Raw genomic sequence first — 21,576 nt, 5'->3', positions numbered from 1 at the left:
GAATTGTCCTAATTCAGTTACATTAGAGGGTTTTCGAGCATGAACGGCCTTTTTAAGGTCATACCACAACATCTCAATAGGATTCAGGTCAGGACTTTGGCTAGGCCACTCCAAAGTCTTCATTTAGTTTTTCTTCAGCCATTCGGTGGTGGACTTGCTGGTGTGTTTAGGATCATTGTCCTGCTGCAGAACCCAAGTTCGCTTTCAGCTTGAGTACACGAACAGATGGTCGGACATTCTCCTTCAGGATCTCTTGGTAGACAGCAGAATTCATAGTTCCTTTTATCACGGCAAGTCTTCCAGGTCCTGAAGCAGCAAAACAGCCCCCAGACCATCACACTACCACCACCATATTTTACAGTTGGTATAATGTTCTTTTATGAAATGCAGTGTTCCTTCTACGCCAGATATACTTGGACACACACCTTCCAAAGAGTTCCACTTTTGTCTCATCGGTCCACAGAATGTTGTCCCAAAAGTCTTGGGGATCATCAAGATGTGTTCTGGAGAAATTGAGACAAGCTTTGATGTTCTTTTGCTCAGCAGTGGTTTTCTCCTTGGAACTCTGCCATGCAGGCCATTTTTTGCCCAGTCTTTTCCTGATGGTGGAGGCATGAACGCTGACCTTAACTGAGGCAAGTGAGGCCTGCAGTTCTTGGACGTTGTTGTGGGGTCTTTTGTGACCTCTTGATGAGTCGTCGCTGCGCTCTTGGGGTAATTTTGGGCGGCCGGCCACTCCTGGGAAGGTTCACCACTGTTCCATGTCTTCGCCATTTGTGGATAATGGCTCTCACTGTGGTTCGCTGGATTCCCAAAGCTTTGGAAATGGCTTTATAACCCTTTCCAGACTGATAGATCTCAATTACTTTCTTTCTCAATTGTTCCTGAATTTCTTTGGGTCTCGGCATGATGTGTAGCTTTTAAGGATCTTCTGGTGGACCTTACTGTGTCAAGCAGCTCCTATTTAAGTGATGCCTTGATTGTGAACAGGTGTGGCAATAATCAGGCCTGGGTGTGGCTAGAGAAATTGAACTCAGGTGTGGACAACCACAGTTATAGTATGTTTTAACAAGGGGGGCAATCACTTTTTCACACAGGGCCATGATGGTTTGGATTTTTTTTCTCCTTTAATAATAAACACCTTCATTTACAAATTGCATTTTGTGTTTACTTGTGTTGTCCTTGACTTTTGTTTAAATTGGTTTGATGTTCAAACACTTAAGTGTGACAAACATGCAAAGGAACAGGAAATGAGGAAGGGGGCAAACACTTTTTCACACCACTGTAGTAATGCTTTTTCCATGGAGTTGATTAGGAGCTTTTTAGCCAATTTCAATCCGAAACTCTGAACATTGACTGAGAGGCACCTTTGGACAGAGAAAACTCTGGCTTCAGACTCAACATACCTCACTAACCCAGTAATCTGGCTTCATGGTACAGCCCTCTGGTGGTGCTCTATTTATGGTGTTTGTTGTAAGTGAAACTTAGAGAAAGAAAAAAGACTGAGACATACAGACACCAGAGTCCGGATAATGGCCTCATCTTGTTGAGACCAGGGCTTTGAAGGACAACGGATCCTCTTGATGAACAAATTCTGCCACTTCTGCCTCAGTTCAAACACCAGTCCTGCAGCCTGACGACATGAGATAAAACGGCATGTAAATAAGAAAAGGTTTAGTACAAAATATCAGGGAGGCAGGATGGAAACAAACACAAGAGCAACAGAGCAGAGTTACCATAAGAGAACAAAAGGGCAAAAACATCTGTTAAGAGAGAAATACTGTATATGTGAGTCTGGCAAACTTTTTAAACATGTAAATTGATTTGGATGATCTTAAGTTGAGAGGTAAACTATTTCTAAAGTGTAGAGGCTAAGACAACTAATGTATTTCGGCCTTCCTTTTGGGAACACCCAGTAGACACTGGTTAGTAGGGCGGGGACGATATGCTTTTGTCCTAAAACAATTCTTTCACGATACATGGGTGCCGATTTAATTTTTTTTATTGTGATTTTCATTCTTTGTGATTTGATAGTTTTGAGTATTGTGATTTTCTTTTACTTCTTTAAAATGAAAAATCCGGTGTAAAATGAACCTAGGGGTTAATAACACGTGTCCCGAGTCGACCGTTCGATCCCGTTGGGATTGTTTTCATGCTAATCGAATGTGACCAGTTTTATCACAAACCGCTAATTAGCTTATAACGCTAGTCGTCGGGGCAGAGGGTAAAGTAAAAAGAAATCTCTACTTCTATACCACTAACAAGGCTCAAAATAGCACCACACTTCCACTGTAGCATAATGAGGGTCCCTACATGTTAACCGAAGCATTGAGAACTCTGTAAGTGTACAGACAGTTTATTAAAAAGATAGATTATAAAGACTGTACTGTTCACGTATACAGGCGGGCGCCATGTTGGGAAAACAGTCACGACCAGTCGAACGACGATCGGTCGACTCGGTACACACGTGTTATTAACCCATAGGTTAATTTTGCGCATGGTTTTATTCGTCACGCCTTTCAAATGATGAAATATGTGTGATCTTAAGAACATTTCTTTAGTGGAAAAGCAGGATTTGGGTTTCTTATTATGGAAGAAAAAGTGTTCTCCACACATCTTTCAGCAGAATGCAGCTGAAAAAGGAGCTTTTCGGCCTGAGGACAGCACACTTCCAAGAAAGAAGAGGGACTGGACCATACTGATAGATTTGAAGCCTTTAATAGTGCAAACAGACCAATGTTTTGACCCTACTGTGAAATCTTTCATTAACTGCAGCAGCACACATGTTGTTTACAAGCTGAAATGTCCCTGTGGTCTGGTTTATATCGGAAAAACTAACGACCCCCTTTTATACAGACATCCTGCAATACTGCTGTAAAGTAGACCCCTCGTTACACTGGCTTTGGTTTTTACACTGAACCAAACAACGCAAGCATAATGCTACCCCAGTTAACATTTTAGATTGTGTGTGTGTGTGTGTGTGTGTGTGTGTGTGTGTGTGTGTGTGTGTGTGTGTATTTGAAGTAGATTTGGCTCTGTGACCACCTCTGCTGCCAGCTTAGCGGCGGAGCATTCTGTGTCTGTACCTTTTATACAGAACAGCAAGGCGGGATAACAGCGCAACATTCCTGCCTTGAACAGGACGTGTTAAAAGGGGCTATTGACTTTAAAGAATCACATACCCGAAAACTACGCGGAACTTGTGCAATCCTGCCTACAGTGCGAGATAGAAAGCCATTGAAGGCCACACATCAACCAGCATTCCAACACAAGCTATAATAAATGATACAAAACTGAGAAAACATCTTAATGAGGAACTAAATCCATGGCTGGGTTTATCCTTTAACATTTGGTTTGAGATTATAGCAGAGAATAACCTTATAGAGCAGAGTAGGTTACTGCAGTCAGATTTTACACCTAATAGAATGGATGGGAGCTTCAGAAGATGGGACGGGGGACCAACAATATTCTGGGAGCTCTTTAAGAAGAAGAAAATTGAAAGTTTTCAAGATCTAAAGAATCTTTTTTAGTCTAGATTTCTAGGCTACTTTAAAAAGGTGCTCTAAGCGATGTTGGGTGACGTTACGTCAACAGTGATGATCCCTCACCTCTCTGTCCAATTGGAAGAGGAGCCAGTCATCAATCTTCATCTCGGCTAGGTCCTCTGTCTCACTGTCACTGACGTCAACCAGACTGTCTGAAGGAAAGAACATGGAGACAAAGGCTGAATCTGCACAGGCAGGCTTCAAAATCCACTCCTGTCATAAAACATTCATCACATGAACAAATGTCTATACATTTTTGGAAAACAATAATATAATTTGAAGTACGTTGTAAAAAGGGATTTAAACAATGGTCAAGACTTGAGGAATGTGGGAAGGCCATGTCTGCTTTGGATTGGCCTCAGAGAGTTCCTAGGAAACCAATCATGCCGGATGGTGAAAGACTCCCATGTTTGGAAAACTCAAGGGAAGCGAGACCCATCTCTCTAGGAGATAATGCTCACATATCTGGATAGTGTTGGGATCATTTGGTTAACATTCATTTCAAAGTTTGCACGGCCTCCCTGGGAAAGCGTATCACAATCAGAATCAGCTTTATTGGCCAAGTATTGTGTACACATACAAGGAATTTAATAATGATGATAATATTTGTATAGCACTTTTCAAAACCAAGTTCCAAAGTGCTGACTTTGACTCTGTTTTGTTGTTGCTCTCAATGTAGTTGCACAGAAATAGACTACAGCTAAAAACAAGCACAACAAAGCGGAAGGGTGTACCAGAAAGCAAGTTGGACAGAGCCAGGCTTTCTCTGCCCTAGCTGGCTCAACAAAGCCTGACGCCCCAATCAGAGATAATGGGTACCATGAAGGTGGTTACCATCTTGCTCTGTTAAATAAATCAGTGCAGAGGTGATACGTGTGTGCAGGAATTACTTTTTTCTTCTTCTGGCCAATAGTCAAAATATCTTGCTGTGGACAAGAGCGACCGACATGGCCATACTTAGCCCATGTCGCTAGCATGGTAAGTTGATGAAAATTGTTTACCAGTAGCTCTCTGTACAGCAGGTTCCTGCAGGGCAGAGCTGGGTAGTTTGGCACACCCTCCAAATATGGCCACAGTGACGGGAGTCATCAAGGAGCAACAGCGAACACTGGCCATCCTGTGGCCTCGGCTCATCTCATCGTAGATCAGCCAGTCTGTGGGAAGGGCCTGGGCCGATTTGGCTGGGCCGTTCTAAACAAAAAACAGACACGCACGCACGCACGCACGCACGCACGCACACACGCACACGCACACACACACACACACACACACACACACACACACACACACAGAAAGCAATTAAGTCTGTATCATACTGGCAAAGTAAGTAGGGCTGGTTATCTTTCAAAAAATGTTTGATACCGATACCTATAATGTGACTTTGATACCAGTTCCTAAACAATACTTTTTTCGATACCAATTTTTTTTAAAAACAAAAAGAAATGACAACATTACGGCACAATTTTTAAAATGTTATTTTCTACTACGTGAGCCGTCTCTGTGTAACGTAGAGTTTTTCCTGCGTGTCTCTACGACGCGTAACGTTAGACAGCCAATCACAGACATTATTAAATCTCGGTAGAAGCATGCCGATTGGCTCACTGACGCGGATGAGATGTACTCCTTAGGTATTGAAATTGGGTATTGAATGACGAGGCATTTTGTGATACTTGGTACTTTAGATGCAATTCGCTCGGTGACCAAAAAGTATTGAATTCTGTACCCAGCCCTAAAAGTAAGTGCTAATTGCAAGTAATGTTGATTAAAAGGATTTAGAATGATACATTAACAACCCTTATTATATCTATTAAATCCTATTAAAGATCCTGCAGTTTGAATATCAACCCTCCTACTTTACTTTATTGATGTTGCCAGTTCCATTCCATTCATTTCCACAGTTCGAGATTAAGGGTTCTACAGTATATACCTGAAATGAAGACAGAACCAGGCCTTTATTTCAAATGTAGGGTGTCGTGGTTACCACATTACCACAGTCACCTTATGACCACTGTTCTTGCAAGTGTGTTACTGTCAATAAACAGTGTTCAGTAGCCTGTCTGTCTGTAACAAATGTGCCTGGTAAATGCATGTGAGCGGAGTGGAGGGTCCAGAATATTTAATACGCCCGGAGCTCAGCGCTTAACGACAGGGCACAGGCAGCACGGCGGGAGATAAGATAAGAAGAAACTTTTTTCACGAGTGACAGAAATGTGTCTTTGGCAGGGCAGGCTCCAATGATAAGATATATTTAAGAAACATATGAGATACATTTTGGAGGTATACAGGGCGGCCGCCTTCATCTTAGGACTGTGCAATATATCGATATTATATCAACATCGATATTAGGGATGGACCGATACTGGTTTTTCAAGGCCGATACCGATACCAAATATTAGTAGTTAATGAAACCGATAACCGATATTTGGAACCGATATGCATTTACAGTGAAAATGAAAATCTTTAAGTTGAAATTAAGATTTTGGAATGTTACAAACTCCAACACAAAAGTTTGTTTAAACGCTTTAAGCAATTATTTCATAAATGAGAAACTTTCAACATAATCGGCAGTAACAGAGAGTCAGATAGTGTTGTGGGGGAGATGAAGTCAGACTCTGTGGTGAGTGAAACTCAAGCAGAGGGACGGACACAGAGCTAATTCATTAACTTTACCAGTTATCAGCCAAATAAAACGCAGATACAGACAATCTGCTGACTGTCGATAAACGGTCTATCCCTAATCGATATATGAGGCTAGATATTAAATTCCACGTAATATCGTGATATGACAAAAGTGTTGTCTTTTCCTGGTTTTAAAGGCTGCATTACAGTAAAGTGATGTCATTTTATGAACTTACCGGGTATTATTTGCCTTTACACACTTAGTCATTGTATCCACATTATTGGTGATTATTTATATATAAAAAAAAAAACTCTCATTGTGTTAATATTTTGTCAAAGCATATATAGTCAACCCTACAATATCGACATCCATGAAATATCGTGGTATTTTGATTTTCTCCATATCGCCCTGCTCTACTTCATCTGCATGTATAATATAAGCCTGGGTCGGGATCGGGCAGGGGTGTGAGCGGTACCGGAGCGGGATGGAGAGACACTCCAAACATCCACTCTGTGCTTCATCCAAAGTCCTCCCACTCGCTTGCGCTCCACTCACATGCAGTCCAATGTTCCTGCTGCAAAGTTGGCCTCGTAATAACAGTGGAACCAAGATAAACATTTAGACTATATGCTATAAACAGACTAGTACAAGAATAAATGCATTCGAAAAGTGTATTTAGAAACTATTTCAAAACAGCTGAAATTACAATTATTATTATTTATTTTTTAATGGCAGTATCCTAAACTGTTTAAATGGCTTTACAAATGTGTGCGTTACAAAAATCAATACCGTGACAGCCCTAATTTCTCAGATTTTTATGCTGAACTTATTTACTCATATAGTTTTTTTTAGAAGCCTTTGATTAATGATCGTCAATGTTCATTATTCCAGTAGCAGCTTTTGCTTGGGAACGTATGGAATGTTTAAAGAAAATGGTTGTTAATCAGTCTGTCAGTGCTGTGTCTAGGGATGTACATGTGGTTCTCTCTTCTCTGGCTCTCTAACTGTGTGACCCCCCCCAACCATCTTTCTCCATGTAGGAGGTGGACAAACCTACGTGTAATTGTATTTTTCAAAAAGCTAGAAAACAAATATGCTGGAATTTATACTTATGTTCTTTCGTTCAACATATGAGTTCATAATGTGGGTGATAACTAATCATGGTTGCAGACGTGGATCCTGCAGGGCTTGTAAAGGTCTGATCCCTCCGGGCAGTGCTTAGTGGATAGAAGGGGAGTTAAGATCCCTGTAGTGATAAGACCACAATGGAAAGACAGAATTACATATGAATGAAAATGATTGGTTTTCCTACCTCCTTTAACTGGGACTGGCTGAGGATAGATGTGGGATGGAAGTGGACCTTCTTCTCCCTGTTACTAGAGAGCAGGGAGGTCTCCTGGTTCACATGGACCAGGTTCGGATACATGCCGGCGACCAGCGCTGCCTTCACCACGGCCCAGTTCTCAGAGTTCAGGTTCACATCGCGGATGTCACTGCCCCCACGGGCTCGCACGAAACCTGAGGCACAAACAGGCCATTTGAAATTCAAGCCTTCATTCATTCGACAAAACTAGGCAAATCAGAAATGTCCTGATCAAGTGTTTTCTGCCTGTTCCAAATCCTTCAAAGCTGAGTTTCAGCCAACACAGACGTCCACATTTGTATTTTTATATTACAGAACTTATTTATTGTGAGGGACTGTTGGACTTTTTTTGCAGCTTTAGTGCATAACTTTTTTATATTATTGAACGTCATTACAATTGAAGGCATTGCCAAATGACTTGCTACAAAGCTAATTAAGACTATCAGCTCCACACAGCTCTCTCTGTGTTTCTCAGTATGACTATGTTCAGAAGATTGTGGCGTCCGGTGACTTTCCCGCGCTGAAACTCGAGTGAAGATAGTGACCTCTTCTGAAGAGTCCATCATGGTTTTTTGAATCCTCCGTGTCCTCCTTGGCTACTAGCAACTTGTTTTTTGTTATCGTCATTGCAATATCAACTTACGCAATAAACACATTGTTAAAGGCTGCAACGTATCGCGACAGACACTCTGTTTGTTAGTTCAAAGAAAATGTCAGTAGAAAACTGCCTTTTATAATGGAACGGTCATTCTTTTTTACTGGGGCCTTTTATATTCCATTCAAATGTTCAATTTGTCCAAAAAAAGAATGTTGGAAATTATTTCCTTTCAACAGAATACTAGGGCTGTGTACTGGCAAGAATCTGGCGATACGATACGTATCACGATACATGGGTCACGATTCAATATATTGCAATATATTTCGATTTTGTGCGTAAGGCGATATATTGGGATTCTTTCAAGTATAATTTTAGTAAAACTAATATTTAAAAAAAGACATGATGTGCATACAAGTCAAAGAAGTTTACTTTAGGTAAACAATTCAGTACACAGAAACTCAAACTGCCAGTTTGGGATTGTGGTTCCCAGGTTCTTAGTGAGCTGATGTTTAGATGCTGAAGTAGGCCAAAGTTCAGCCATAGCTACATTGTTAGCTTCTAGCAAAAAGTCAGGCACTGCTAGGCACTGTTAGGCAAGGTCACTAGTGGTGTCTCAGCATAGCCATCTAGCGGTAGGGGGTTCAAACACAACATAAACGTGAACCACTGTCTTACATGAATATTTTTGCACGTAAACTTAAAAAACAATATTGTGTTTTTGAAAATCGATACAGTATTGCAAAATAAAATATCGCGATACTCAAGTGTATCGATTTTTTCTTACACCCCTACAGAATACTAAAAGCAGCAGAAATGCAGAACTGAGTACACTTGAATATCCGTTTGTTTATCGCAAGTCATATCAACGTCGTGATATTCAACAACGTTGTCGCATATTTTCCTCATATGGTGCAGCCTTAGTGTAGAATATAAAAGAAAATAAAGAGAAACTGACCAATGGCACGGAGCTGTCCCAGCAGCTGTGTCCTCATGCCAAGTATCATGTCCATGGTGGCCTGGGACAGGAAGTTCTTCTCACAGAAGGATCTCTCCCAGCCGTCACTGCGGGCCTTCTGCCATGCCTGGAACCACACAGACCAAACATAAAGAAGAACATCCTGTGTTTGTTTTGACTCCATATCTGTATCATGATAAATTGTCAAACATTACATTGATAACAATAATCATCTTGAACCAGACCATGGAAATTCTTCCCAATTGTTTTCTCCATTTTGATTTGTTTGTTCAAATGAGTTACTTTATGACCAGTAGAAAACGCTGGGCTTCTATATCTATCTATTCTGTTTGAAAGGGATAGGAGTAAATCATATGAGATTCAGACAACTGACTTGAAAAACATTTTATATTGATGATGTGCTTTCTTAAATTATATCCTAAAATGTAGCTTAACTTACATACTATGCTATAGTTACAAAGAGACAACATAGCATGTTACACAGATCCACTGTAAAGAGGGGGATGGGAATGCCATGGCTGTTACTGTGAATCCTTCCCTTATAAAAACTACTTCTATTGTTTTCAATTTTATTTTATATTTGTCATTTCTTCAAGTACATTCAGGCAAAAATATAGATATCCATTTTTCATATTTTTTTATTTCAAAATGTTATGGTATATGGTTTTAAATTAAATGGTATATCAATGTATTTACACCTTTAGACTTTTTGCTAGGACATTTTATTCAGCTTTAATCTTGCTGATAATATGAATGAACAGAATTTAAATTGCCTGGGTACATGAGTGGGAGTTGCTTCCTAAAAGTGTCCGCCGTCAAGTTGAAATAAATCTTGTTGAAAAAAAACCATCTTACAGTCCACTATTTTCAGCTGGACTCCAATGTGCAAGATCATAATCCTTGCAGTGCAGGCTACCTGCTGCGGTCAGGCTCCTGACCATCTATACAAAAACAGTTCTCAAACAGTGGAGTGTTTTGGGTGGAAAAAGTAATCTGCTGGTGGGTAGATAACAAGCCCCTCCGCTACCTTTATACCAAAGCAACGGCAATTTGTGACACAGGTCATCACAGGGGAGCTATGTATCGATTACATAGGCTATGTAATGGATACATAGCTGCCTGTCCCCTGAACACACTGTAAAAAAAACATGCTCTCTGTAGACAGCCCAGGCTCCACAAACGCCAACAAAAACAAACTGTGCCAACCTGCACCACCAAACATAAACAGTGTTCCAGCCAATAACTGACAAGAAGGATTTGGGGGTGGGGGTTGGGAGGTTAGTGCGCAGAAGGGAGGGGACGGGATGAGGGGAGGGAGGGGCGAGCTAGACTTCGTTTTGTTTAACAATACTTTGAATGTCAACAAGAAGTGACATCACCCAACATCGCACCTTTAACTTTTTGGTACCAGAATGATAGAATCAATTGCCTTGCCCGTTCAGTCCACTAGATGGTGCAGTTCTGGTGAGGTCAGCAGGAGAAATGCTAATCTTTTTAGATAAAATCGACATAATTTGGAACTGAAAAAAAAAAGAAAGGTAAATTGCAATATATATTCCAATATGTTTAAAATCGCAATAATATTGTATCGTGACATAATGTAATATGTGATCATATCGTATTGTGGGGCCTCTGGTGATTCCCACCCCTTAGAAAATACGAGAAGTTTAAGCAACAGTTTCATTTGAACAGTTTTAGTAGTAAAATTAGCACATATGCACAGGATGAAACAGCAAAGCTTTGAGAAAAGTCAGAAACATTTTATTTTTTATCTTGCTTAGTGGAAATATGCATTTTCTTCTTTCCTAACATTTTAATCATTTTGTAGTCCACAGCCCTGTGGAGTAAGGTCTGGCTACACCACAGATACATTCTATGATAGGATAAAAAAAACTCTGGGCTGTTTGCATTTCTTTAAAACAGTCACAGTCGTCGTGGGCGGTGCTAAGCTCCGGACGCAGCGACGGTGCCTCTGCTAAATAGTCTCGGGAAGGAAGTTGTTTTGGTGAAACGTGTACGTTCAAAAGTTGTTTTAGTCGTGCACCCAAAAAGAAAACACCACAAACATTATTAAATAAAGTCAGTGTATGTAAATTAAGTCAAATTAGCTGGATTTTTGGTTAAACCCATTTGCTCTTACCAGTGTATTGCCGTGTGTACTTCGTCCACAACAATCCCACCAATCAGTCCCAAAACATCCCAGTTAAGCAGGATTTATGGTTCTGGGGAGGCTCCATGCAGAGCTTTCGCCGTAGCCTACGTAAGTGGACTGAATTTATACTTGTGTGTTGGTGTGTGTGTGTTGATCTCTTTAAGAGAAAAGAAGGGCCGGCATGTGGGTTAGGGTTAGCATGTATGCGCGGGGAGTGTGTGGTAGAGTGAGTGAGAGTGACAGCGATTAGCTTCGGTGCGAGTACCGACTCCAGAGTCATAGTGAGAGAAACAAAGAAACAAAAATCTGGAGCAGGAGAAGTTAACCCTCTCCTTGATTTCATGTTGTTTATGGAGAAGGAGAACCAGGAAATGAGTCGGGGGAAATGCAACGCTGCCGAGCTACGTAGGTCACCGCGACGTGTAGTTAAATTTTTCGAGAGGTGCACGTCAGGCTACGGGGTAGGGTTCGGCGTAAGGGTCCGTGTCTCCACGTACCTACGTACGTAGCCACAGCGTAGACTTGACGCAAAAGCATAAATCACGCTTTAGAGAGTTAATGCCATAAACGAATTCTTTGTGCATCTTTACAATCATTCTACGAAAGAACCAAGCAAGCCTGCCTTACTGCAATATCCAATTTTTTTTCAAACTTGCCATTTTTAGCGTGTAGCTTACTAGCTCGAGGTTTGTTGTTGTTTCCCGTAAAAAAGGGACTCTAAGAACGGCAACACACACAGTAAAATGTACTTCCGTTGATCCAGATGAATCATTTTGTGACCTCGTCAATTTAATGTAATCATTTGAGGGTCCTAATACCCAGGTTTGGAGCATCCCCTTACATCTCCCCTCAAAACAAACACTTCCTAAATAACCCCCTCAACGCACATCCTACATGGACCCCCACCTACCTGGAAGGCTCTCAGCAGGGCCATGTGGTCGCTGAAGGTGTTGGAAGTGAAACGTGTGCGGCAGTGTAGAGCAGCTCTTTTCTGAGATCCCTGGGCGGGAAGGATGAAGGGGTCCCGATAGGCCAGAGTACAGGCAATGGTTAGAATGGGGTCCAGACACTTGAGCACCACAGCGCACAGCACCATCTTGCCCAGGTGGGGCTCCACAGGCAGATCTGCCAGGTGGTAGCCCAGATCAGTCAGGTCTTCATTCTGGTCCATAGCATCTATTGTCTGAAGAGAAAAGTGGCGGGAATCAATACAAACTCAATAGGTTCGTTGGAGATGAGCGTCGCCTCGCCTGTAAGGTGGACGAGAGCAGGCGGCAGCAGCCGGGGGCGGGGACAAAAACCCACTGTCAAGTCTGACAGTTTCCAGCTGTTTCCAGCAGCCTTCAGGCTGAACAGGAAGTCACAGAAACACTCACATCCTGTTAGGTCCTATTCCGATTTAATAAAATGTTATCAGACCCAAATATCAGCTTGTACACAGTGTCCACTGTTTTAATATGACAGAGTAGCTGTCAAAATGCTCTACATGCGCTCTGTTGCCAATGTGAATAACACACTGTAGATGATCCGTTTAGTCTCTCAGATTTCTAAATGTCACTATCAGCCCCACAACATGTGTTCTGTACACAATAAGCCTTTAAATCAGACAAATAGCTATTAAAATCCCTCCGATTCAAAAACAATAAAGTTTATATAAAACGTCATCATGCTGAGTCGATTCTGAACCAATCAGCTGTTAGATCAGCTGAGCTCCAGGCGTTTCCCAGCATGCCCTGGGTCTTGCTGTCGCTGAAAAGCAACTGCGCTGCCCGTCTCAAACCTGCGGCCGCCTTGATCTCGTGAGGTTGTCGTTGCCCACGTGTGCATCAGACGTCGGAGCAAGTCAGGATCAAGTCGGACACAGATCTATCCAGCATGCATTGGGCGGCGATCGATTCTGCACAGACCTGGCTCATCTCCAACGAGCCTAATGACTTTGAGATGCTCAAATGGCTGGAATACTGTATGAGGATGTTGAGGCTTGTCTGTGTGTGTGTGTATAGTAAGGTATAAAGTAGTAAGGATGTCCCGAACGCATCCAATTTTTTTTTAACCCTGTGAGGTATAAGGGCATTTTTACATATCTTTTACAATTCACCTTTTAAGGGTATTTGTATATAACCTGATCCCTGTGTGTTTCATATCAAAATGTTGAGAACAAACTCAGCTTTCTGTCTAGTGACGCCCAAATTTGTTCCAGAGCAATGTGTAAAGAGATCATTTGGCTTTATAGCTGAAAGACTGATGTTCGCTTTTTGAAATTTCTCAAATCTCTAGTGAAAACAAACCTACACTCAGTTGTTTTGGCGCTTGAAATTAATTTACAAAGGTCTTGGGTTCACAAAAGTAGCGTAATATATAAACAAAATAGTAAATAAATGTCTAAAATGAAATTTTGTAATATCACTTTTGGACTTGCCGGTGCGTCTTTTGTCCTCAGAGGGTTACACTGATCAGGGATCGTCAGTCACCCCGATCACCTTACTCTGATCATTTACGTTAGTAAATTCTACACCATTCTAAGCAGTTGATTGAGAAGTTGATTTCATATGCAAGCTTTACATAAAACGCTAGCTGCACTTAAAGTTAAATGTATTAAGCTGAAGACAACATTTAGTTACTTTGTTAACTTAGTAATTTTTGTAAACCAAAAAAAACGGTGTGCAGCTCTATTATCTAGGCAAATACAAGTATCGGATCAAGATTCTGTATCGGCAGATATTCCTTTTTTTGTTTTTATCTGATCAGGGGCCAAAAAGGCTGATCGGGACATCCCTATAAAGTAGTATTTGTAGGTTCTTGTTACCTTTAGCATCTGCACAGCATTCCTGATGGCATGTGCAGCAGGAGGCTGTGGAGCTTTAGACAAGAACTCCGCTACTGGACAGGAGGAGGGGGCCAGCAGTTTGGTCTGCAGACACAGTTCCTTAAACACACAACATGACACAGTATCACTATGACAGGCTTCAGTGGTCTTTTAAACAATCTGGTTAAGTAATCTACCGTTAGAATTATGCAAGATGGTAACGGTGGTGACACACATTGTATGTTACCTGGGAAATTTTAACATCAAAAAGTGAAAAGGCCTTAGGTGTGAAGTGTTGTGTGTGTTCTTGTGACCTACTCTGTGTTTACTCTGTGTATGGCTCTGTAATATTAGGCTATAAGATGGGAGTCAGTCCCAGGAATAGTATATTTATTTACCTTTTCTTAGCCTGAACTGGACCAACTGTAACCTAATGTAACATTGGTTGGGCTGAAAATTGCTCAAATGCTATTTTATTAGGCCCTTAACTACCCTGTGAATATGGCTCTATTTGGAACAAGAGCTTTTCTTCCAAACATGGTATGCTCATGAATATTTAGATGAGCTGCACGCTGATTGGTTTGAGCGAACCACATACACATCCATTGGAGACGAGACAGCAGGTCTCATATTTCAGACACTGCAAAGTTATACGTTGTTTGTCGGGCTATTTTGTTATTAAATTCACTTCTGAGACTTTTTTATGCGAGAAATCAACAATATAAAGCTCAAATATGGGCCGTTTTACGAAAATGTATGGCTAATTGCAAATTTGGTAAGACGTGTCAGACTTTAGGAGCTCCACACAGTCTGACGAGAAAGCAGCAACCTCCATACCCAGTTAAAGTCACCGGTTCTCGGTTACTGGACTGCCGGGGGCTCGGGGCTCCGCAGAGCTGGCTGGCTGCCAGCATAATTAAAGTATATTTACAGTTTGAATTTCGTCACGCCACTTACATAACATGTACCCCAAGGTCTTATAAAGCTAACTATGGTGTCCGATTTCAATTTAATGCATTTTTGTGAACATTAGGGATTTCGTTAGCTGCTACTGTCCCTCCAATCCTATGGGTAAAGATTGAGGCTAGCTGTAGGCCCTGGAGCTCCATCAGGGCCTCTGCATTTTGTAGTCCAGTAACCCAGAAACGGTGACTTTGCCTGGGTATGGAGCGCCGCGGGCTTCCCTTCGTGACGGAGGTCCAGCTAGCTCACAGCAGCCGGAGTCTATGAAGTAGGACACACCGGGCGGGGAGGCAGCACCAGCCGCTGTCACGTAGCCTGCTGAGCTCCTGCTGAACTCTGACACACTTTTTTCGTAAAACGGCCCATATTTGACCTCTACATAGTGACAAAGACTATTTGATTGATGGATTTGGGATGCTGACGTCAGCGTCCAGCTTTGTTGAGATTCGCCCGTTTTCAGCGGCAGTTTCAAAATGTGAGATTTGCAGAGGATAGGGGTATCAATGGGACTTTGAGCTTCTATGTCCTATTTACCCTCCAAACTGTCGTTATTCAACTATGACAAGGTAAAATCGGTTTTGCATTCTATCACCCCTTTAAAGGATTAACCAGGTTATGTATATGGAATGACGTGTGTCAATTACCGGTAAATATTATGTGTTTGTAGACCTGTTACTTTATTTGTAAGATAACAAACATATCTGTGAATCTTTTTTATTGTATTAAGTTAATATGATTTTTTTAGGATAATAAGTTTGTGCTATTTTAAATAAGTTCCAGGTCCAATGATGTAATGTAATGTAGTAATGTGATTAAAAAAAAGGATGCTGCGTGATATAGGATGGTGTGCGTGTGTGTGTGTGTGTGTGTGTGTACCTGCAGTGGCATCCGCAGCAGCTGTGGAACCTGGAACTCCAGCATGTTGTTGAACCGAAGACGACTGAAGAGGTGGAAGCAAATCCCTGGTCTGCAGCGCCCAGCTCTGTGGACAGGTCACCCATTCAGTGCATTCTTTAGATGATTAAAACTTAGATTTATATCACTGATATTAAAAGCAGAGGCGTTAACATTTTGTCACAAGCATGAAATAGATCTCGGGTTCAGACCCTTTCTCTGTCAACAGAAGGAAGCAGCGCAATTTCCAAAATCAAAAGGCGCAAGCAACAGTGAGCGATTTTCAGGCTTCAAAAAGTCACTTTAGCTGGTTTAATTTGTCTAAAAAAAGAGTGAGACCAATCACACACTTTCACCATCACAACGTGCCTAGCATTTCAATAATTGCACACAGCTTTTGGCCCTTCTTTATAGGATGTGAACCAAACTTGGTGTGTAAGTTCAGGGCTAAGTGCAGAATGTCTCCACTGAGTTTAATCAGCATTGCTCTAAGTGTTAGAGCAACTCAGGAGTCTAAGACAACTTGAGTCATGGCCTATTTCCTGCTAAGCCCCACACACTGAAGTTTTTTGATTGATGGCGGCCATGGTTTTGCTCAATCTGGCTCATTTTTTATAGAACTGTGTATCTCCGCCGCACAAGACCATATACCAAATTTGGTGTCGATAGTCGGAATCAAAAAAAGTCTATTGACATTTCTGTTTTTGACATTACGCAAATTAGCAAAAAAATCCATCATGGTGGCCTTTAATGTTTGCTAGGTTTTGTCTTCTTAATGTGAGGTCCCTTGCAAACAAGTCTTATATCTCGAGATTTTATTATGTCTAACATTATTGACAACAGTATCCCCCCGTCTCTCTCGGATCACGAGGCTGTGGTTTTCCCTACCTTGCCCCCGCTTCCTGCTGTAAGGCTACCAGTATCCACTCTCAGCCTTCTAATTTAAAGTCAGCCAACAGTTTCTGCAAAATGTTTTAAGCTGCCTTTCAGCGTGCTGTTAAAAAAAGCACAGTATTTTTATTCATCCAAAGTGGCTGCTAGTAGCGGCCATAGCGCCAGGGTTTTATTTCAAGCAGTCCGTGATTAACCCTGCCTTCCAGCCAGCATATGCAAGCATCCACCGAGATATGCAAGTTAGTTTGTCCACCATCTCTTAAATAAAATGGCATTAGGCTCCATAACACTCTTGTGACCAGAAAACTCCACATCTGGACAGAACCCTCCGCCAATATTGCTAGAATTAAGGGAGTTAATCTCACACTTAAATTCCTCCATCTGCCAATTAGACACTGTCCCTACTAGATTGTGGTTCAGACGGTAGAGCGGTCGTCTACCAAGGTCTGTGGTTCGATCCCTGGCCCTGCAGTCCCATGTCGAAACGTCCTTGGGCAAGACAATAAACCCTGAATCGATTTCTGGATGCTGCGCTATTGGTGTGTGAATATTTATCTGATGAGCAGGTGGCACCTTGTCTGGCAGCCTCGGCCACAGCGTGTGAATGGTGAATGGTGCCTGTACTTTAAAAGCGCTTTGAGTAGTCATCAAGACTAGAAAAGTGCTATATGAATACAGGCCATTTACATTTCTGAAAGAGGTATTTCACACTGTTGACCCACAAATTCTCAAAAAAAATGCTCACTGTCTACCGGCTATGTCCTATCCAGTTTTAAAAAATGCAATAGTTTGACCTCTCCAAAAAAAAAAAAACATACACTTCTTTCTGTTTTAAACAATTTTAGACCAATTTCCAAAGTCTGTCGTCTCTCAATTAATCTCACCCATGACATCTTGGTCATTTATGATAGAAAAGTGTATCCTAGTCCTAAATTAGCAAAATAAATCCATCCTGGCAGACTTTTATGGCCCTAAAAGGCTTGAGGCCGTTACATACCGGGGGGAGACGAATAAACGACATGAATATTTCACGTCAAAACTATTCATATCAAATCCTCCATCATAACAGCAATGCTCCAAGGTCCAAACGCGCCTGGCTTTTAAAGGGAATGGGAGATGATCTCTGATTGGTTTATTGCATGTTACGCCCAAAACACACCTCTGATTAATGAAGACACTAAGTACAACCCTTTAGAACCATGACGCCCGGCACACGGACCCTTTTTTCTGCCGTCAAACTAGCAAAAGTGGATTCGTACACGCCCTAAACACACCTACGCCAGGCGCTTCACGCCGTGCGCTTAGATCGTTAAAATAGGGCCCTTCATGTTAAGTGGTGAAGATATCAAGTTAATGTGCAGTAGCTAGAGTCTGCAGTTTGAGCTCAAATAAATGCTGCAGCTCCTCCAGACCGACAGAGGTGTATCCCTGTCTGGTTTCCCCGGCTGCTTTATCGTCATAATACTCGCGTTCTGTGTGACAGTACTCATGACAACGACAACGGTTGGAAAAAATATGTTGACGTGCGAATTAATCGCATCCCCGGTGTGTAAAGACCTATTTTATTGGGCCACGTTCAATGTTTCTAGCTCATTGCAGCCTATGGCAATGTAAGCATGGCGGAAGACGACAAATATTAATAGACCGGCACAAACTCAGGTGAGATGTTAAGATTTAACATCTTTTGAGAATAAGGACATTGTTGATGTTACCTTCCCTTCCTTTGCAGAGCGCTGGCTTTTGAGATCCAAACCGTCTTTAACATGGACACATGACTGAGGGTATCAAAGGACTTCTACAACAGGGGGAAAAAAAAACATGAAAGAGTTAGTTACTAACCGCAAGTATGAAATTCTATGTATTGTTAGACTTCACACAACTCTTGAGCGGTAACTGTACCTCTTTGACCTTTCCTGAATCAATGACAAAGACCACGTCGTTGATGGTGATGCTTGTCTCAGCAATGTTAGTAGAAAGAATCTGAAAAGGAAAAAAAATGACCAGTTTTATAGTGTCACGGCAAAATCCACCTATTGGTTTCTATTGGTCGCCAGGCTGGGGTGGGTGTGGCTTGCGTACGTCACGAAGCGTACAAAGCGGACGTGAAGCAGACACAGAGGAGGCTCAGTGAGAGGAGGATGCGTTTCTGATTTGTCAGGATATTTCCCCACCAAGTTGTGTTAAAGCGTTACGCCAAAATGCAACCTAGGGTCTTTTTGTGAATGTACCTGAGTCAAACTTTGGTTTAAAAGCATATTTAGGACTCAATCCCCACTTTTAAGATGTACCGTATATTTGTTTTTCGGTCAAATGACCTTCTGAATGGGAGAGCTAGGGGCACTTTGATGCTAGCCTCAAAATAGCTATTTTTAAAACACTAAGAAGGCTCGACACAACATGAGACTTTGCTCCAAGTATCACCAGGGGCTCTACACCTTAACTCCACCGGTGCACAAGAGATATACTAAATCTGTGGCTACTTGTTTTGATATTGACTCGTTTTGACTGCCGAGGTGGTAGCAGCCGGAGCTACGGTGAGCTGTTCAAAACCTTTTTTAGTAAACTCTGGGTACACAAACAATGTTGTCAATGCTTTGGTTAAGGTGTAGAGCCCCTGGTGATACTTGGAGCAAAGTCTCATGTTGTGTCGAGCCTTCTTAGTGTTTTAAAAATAGCTATTTTGAGGCTAGCATCAAAAGTGTCCCTAGCTCTCCCATTCAGAAGGAAAATACGGTAAATCTTAAAAGTGTCGATTCCGTCCTAATTATGCTTTTAAACGAAAGTTTGACTCGGGTACATTCACAAAGAGACCCTAGGTTGCATTTTGGCGAGAGTTACGCTTTAATTTGATGTCTGCGTCTTGAATGTTTAAAAATAAAATGTGGCCAGAGTGTCAACGCTGTTTTAACACCGCACCGACTGACGAGTGCTGAAACACGGAGAGGGCCACAGAACGGCAGATAAGCCATCTCCTCCTATCCTTTCGGCTAGGTGAACCAAGTATTATACTGTATATACTGTTGATTAAAAAAATGCACAGCTAACCAAGCTCTGTTAGAATCCTAGACATTACGATAGCGTTTACTCTTCCCAGGGTTGTTAGCCTGGTTGACACCAGACCCTTCTCAGTTGTAACTGAGAGGGGATCTGGGGAAGGATCATTCAAAGCTCATTTCCAAAAGGGGCGTCACCAACGGACCCCGCTCAGAGGCCTCTGGGCGCAATTGGATAGTCCTTCAACCAATCAGACCAACGATCCAGGTGACGTAGCAGCGGCAGCAACGGCTTGCTGCGCTTCGGTGGCCGTCATGTTGAATGTGAACAAAAAGCTGCTTTCCGTCGCTGCGCTATCGTCATCGTGTAAGGCCACCTCAACGTTTGTGATTGGTGCCTCGATTTGGAAAAATTGGAAATGGGCTTGAATGGGCTCTTGACCAGACTGACTTGCAGAGCAAATCTCAAATTTGCCGGAAGTTGGTCAGGGTTTTCTCAGGCTACAGGGTTGTGGCTCTGCTGTGACAATAGTGAGTGAATTTCCTTCAAATTTCATGTAAAATTCCATCAGGCAACAGCTACTTGACATAGTCAATAGACAGGATGCATACTACAGATGGAAGAAGTAGGGTACAGTTACTGGAATGTGCCGCTCAGTGGACTGGAAGTTGACAAGTGTTGATGTTGGGATAGAGAACAGTAAACCAGTTAGGGCGCGCGTGCGTCAAGATGCCGCTGGCCTGCGTTGCTGTTGAATGACGAAGAATGTGTGCCCCGAGTGACATCAGAGACTTACTATCTTCCTGATACCAGGTGGAGAGGTCTTCATGGCTTTCTTCTGATCCAGAGTCTGCATGTCTGAATGTAGGGTGAACACCTGGTACCTGAGAGACGATACACTTCAGTCAGAGACGCGCTACACAATGTGCAGCTGTGTTATACTATGGTCAACACAATCAACTGACCAGATGGCACAAACAATTAATAAAGGTCCATGTTAAAATATATGTTTGTATTGTTTAAAGCTTAATTTCTGTATTTTACAACCTGGACCATATTTTCCCATTCATTGATGTCTAAGTGACTTAAAATCTTTGAAAGTGGTCCAGCATTAAAGCTTTAGTGCTTTTTTATATTAATGAACGTCCGTTACATTCAAGCCATTGCCAAATGAGTTTATATAAAGTTAATTAAGACTACCAGCTCCACACAGCTCTCTCTGGATTTCTCAGAAGATTGTGGCGTCCGCCGACTTTCGTGCGCAATTACGGAAGCCTTGTGTCATGTTGATGCAACAACAGTGGTGTTGTCATTACTTAGAATTCTTCATTGGGGCGACACAACTACGCACTATAGCTTTAAGCGAGAACGCTGTAACCGGCAGCCGTGAACCCAGCATGCTAGCGCTAGCATGCTAACGGTTAGCCCCCTAGCCCCCTCGTCTCGGCTAGTGACGTAGAATCCGTGCAGGTGTTGACCAGCTCACCCGGAGACTGAAGACAGGACACATTCAGACGCCGTATCTCACTCAGAACAGCATGGATGGTTGTTTTTTCAAAGTTTGTATGCGTGTGGAAGCACCAGAGACACAAAATAACTCCCCAAATCCCAGAAAAAGTGATTTTTTCATAATATGGGCCCTTTAAATAAACAATACTTTTAGTGTACATTTCAGCCTAACCAGAGTGGTGATTGTTGGAACAGTGAAAAGACGAAGCAAGACGGCTATTGGTAGTTTTATTTTGTTTCTGTCGACTTTAAAAGAAGTGTG

The 21,576-nt window shown here is 42.0% G+C and overlaps 1 protein-coding gene across 2 annotated transcripts in view; it reads right to left on the bottom strand.

Annotated features, from left to right (window-relative positions):
• The window catches only part of ythdc2 (YTH domain containing 2), a 59,112-nt gene that overhangs the window by 14,345 nt on the left and 23,191 nt on the right, over positions 1-21,576 (bottom strand). For both annotated transcript variants that reach the window (XM_078271045.1, XM_078271046.1), the window contains exons 16-26: positions 20,602-20,689; positions 18,711-18,791; positions 18,524-18,606; positions 15,900-16,005; positions 14,061-14,180; positions 12,165-12,437; positions 9,082-9,208; positions 7,478-7,683; positions 4,547-4,736; positions 3,609-3,697; positions 1,514-1,633 (exon numbers count right to left, since the gene is read on the bottom strand). In XM_078271045.1, the coding sequence (XP_078127171.1) occupies positions 1,514-1,633; positions 3,609-3,697; positions 4,547-4,736; positions 7,478-7,683; positions 9,082-9,208; positions 12,165-12,437; positions 14,061-14,180; positions 15,900-16,005; positions 18,524-18,606; positions 18,711-18,791; positions 20,602-20,689 (1,483 nt within the window). The remainder of the gene's footprint in view (positions 1-1,513; positions 1,634-3,608; positions 3,698-4,546; positions 4,737-7,477; positions 7,684-9,081; positions 9,209-12,164; positions 12,438-14,060; positions 14,181-15,899; positions 16,006-18,523; positions 18,607-18,710; positions 18,792-20,601; positions 20,690-21,576) is intronic.

The sequence above is a fragment of the Sander vitreus genome, chromosome 16 (genome assembly GCF_031162955.1).
Source record: "Sander vitreus isolate 19-12246 chromosome 16, sanVit1, whole genome shotgun sequence".
Taxonomy (NCBI): Eukaryota; Metazoa; Chordata; class Actinopteri; order Perciformes; family Percidae; genus Sander; species Sander vitreus.
The sequence above is the reverse complement of the archived record's forward strand: the minus strand, read 5'-3'. Positions and strand labels throughout refer to the sequence as shown.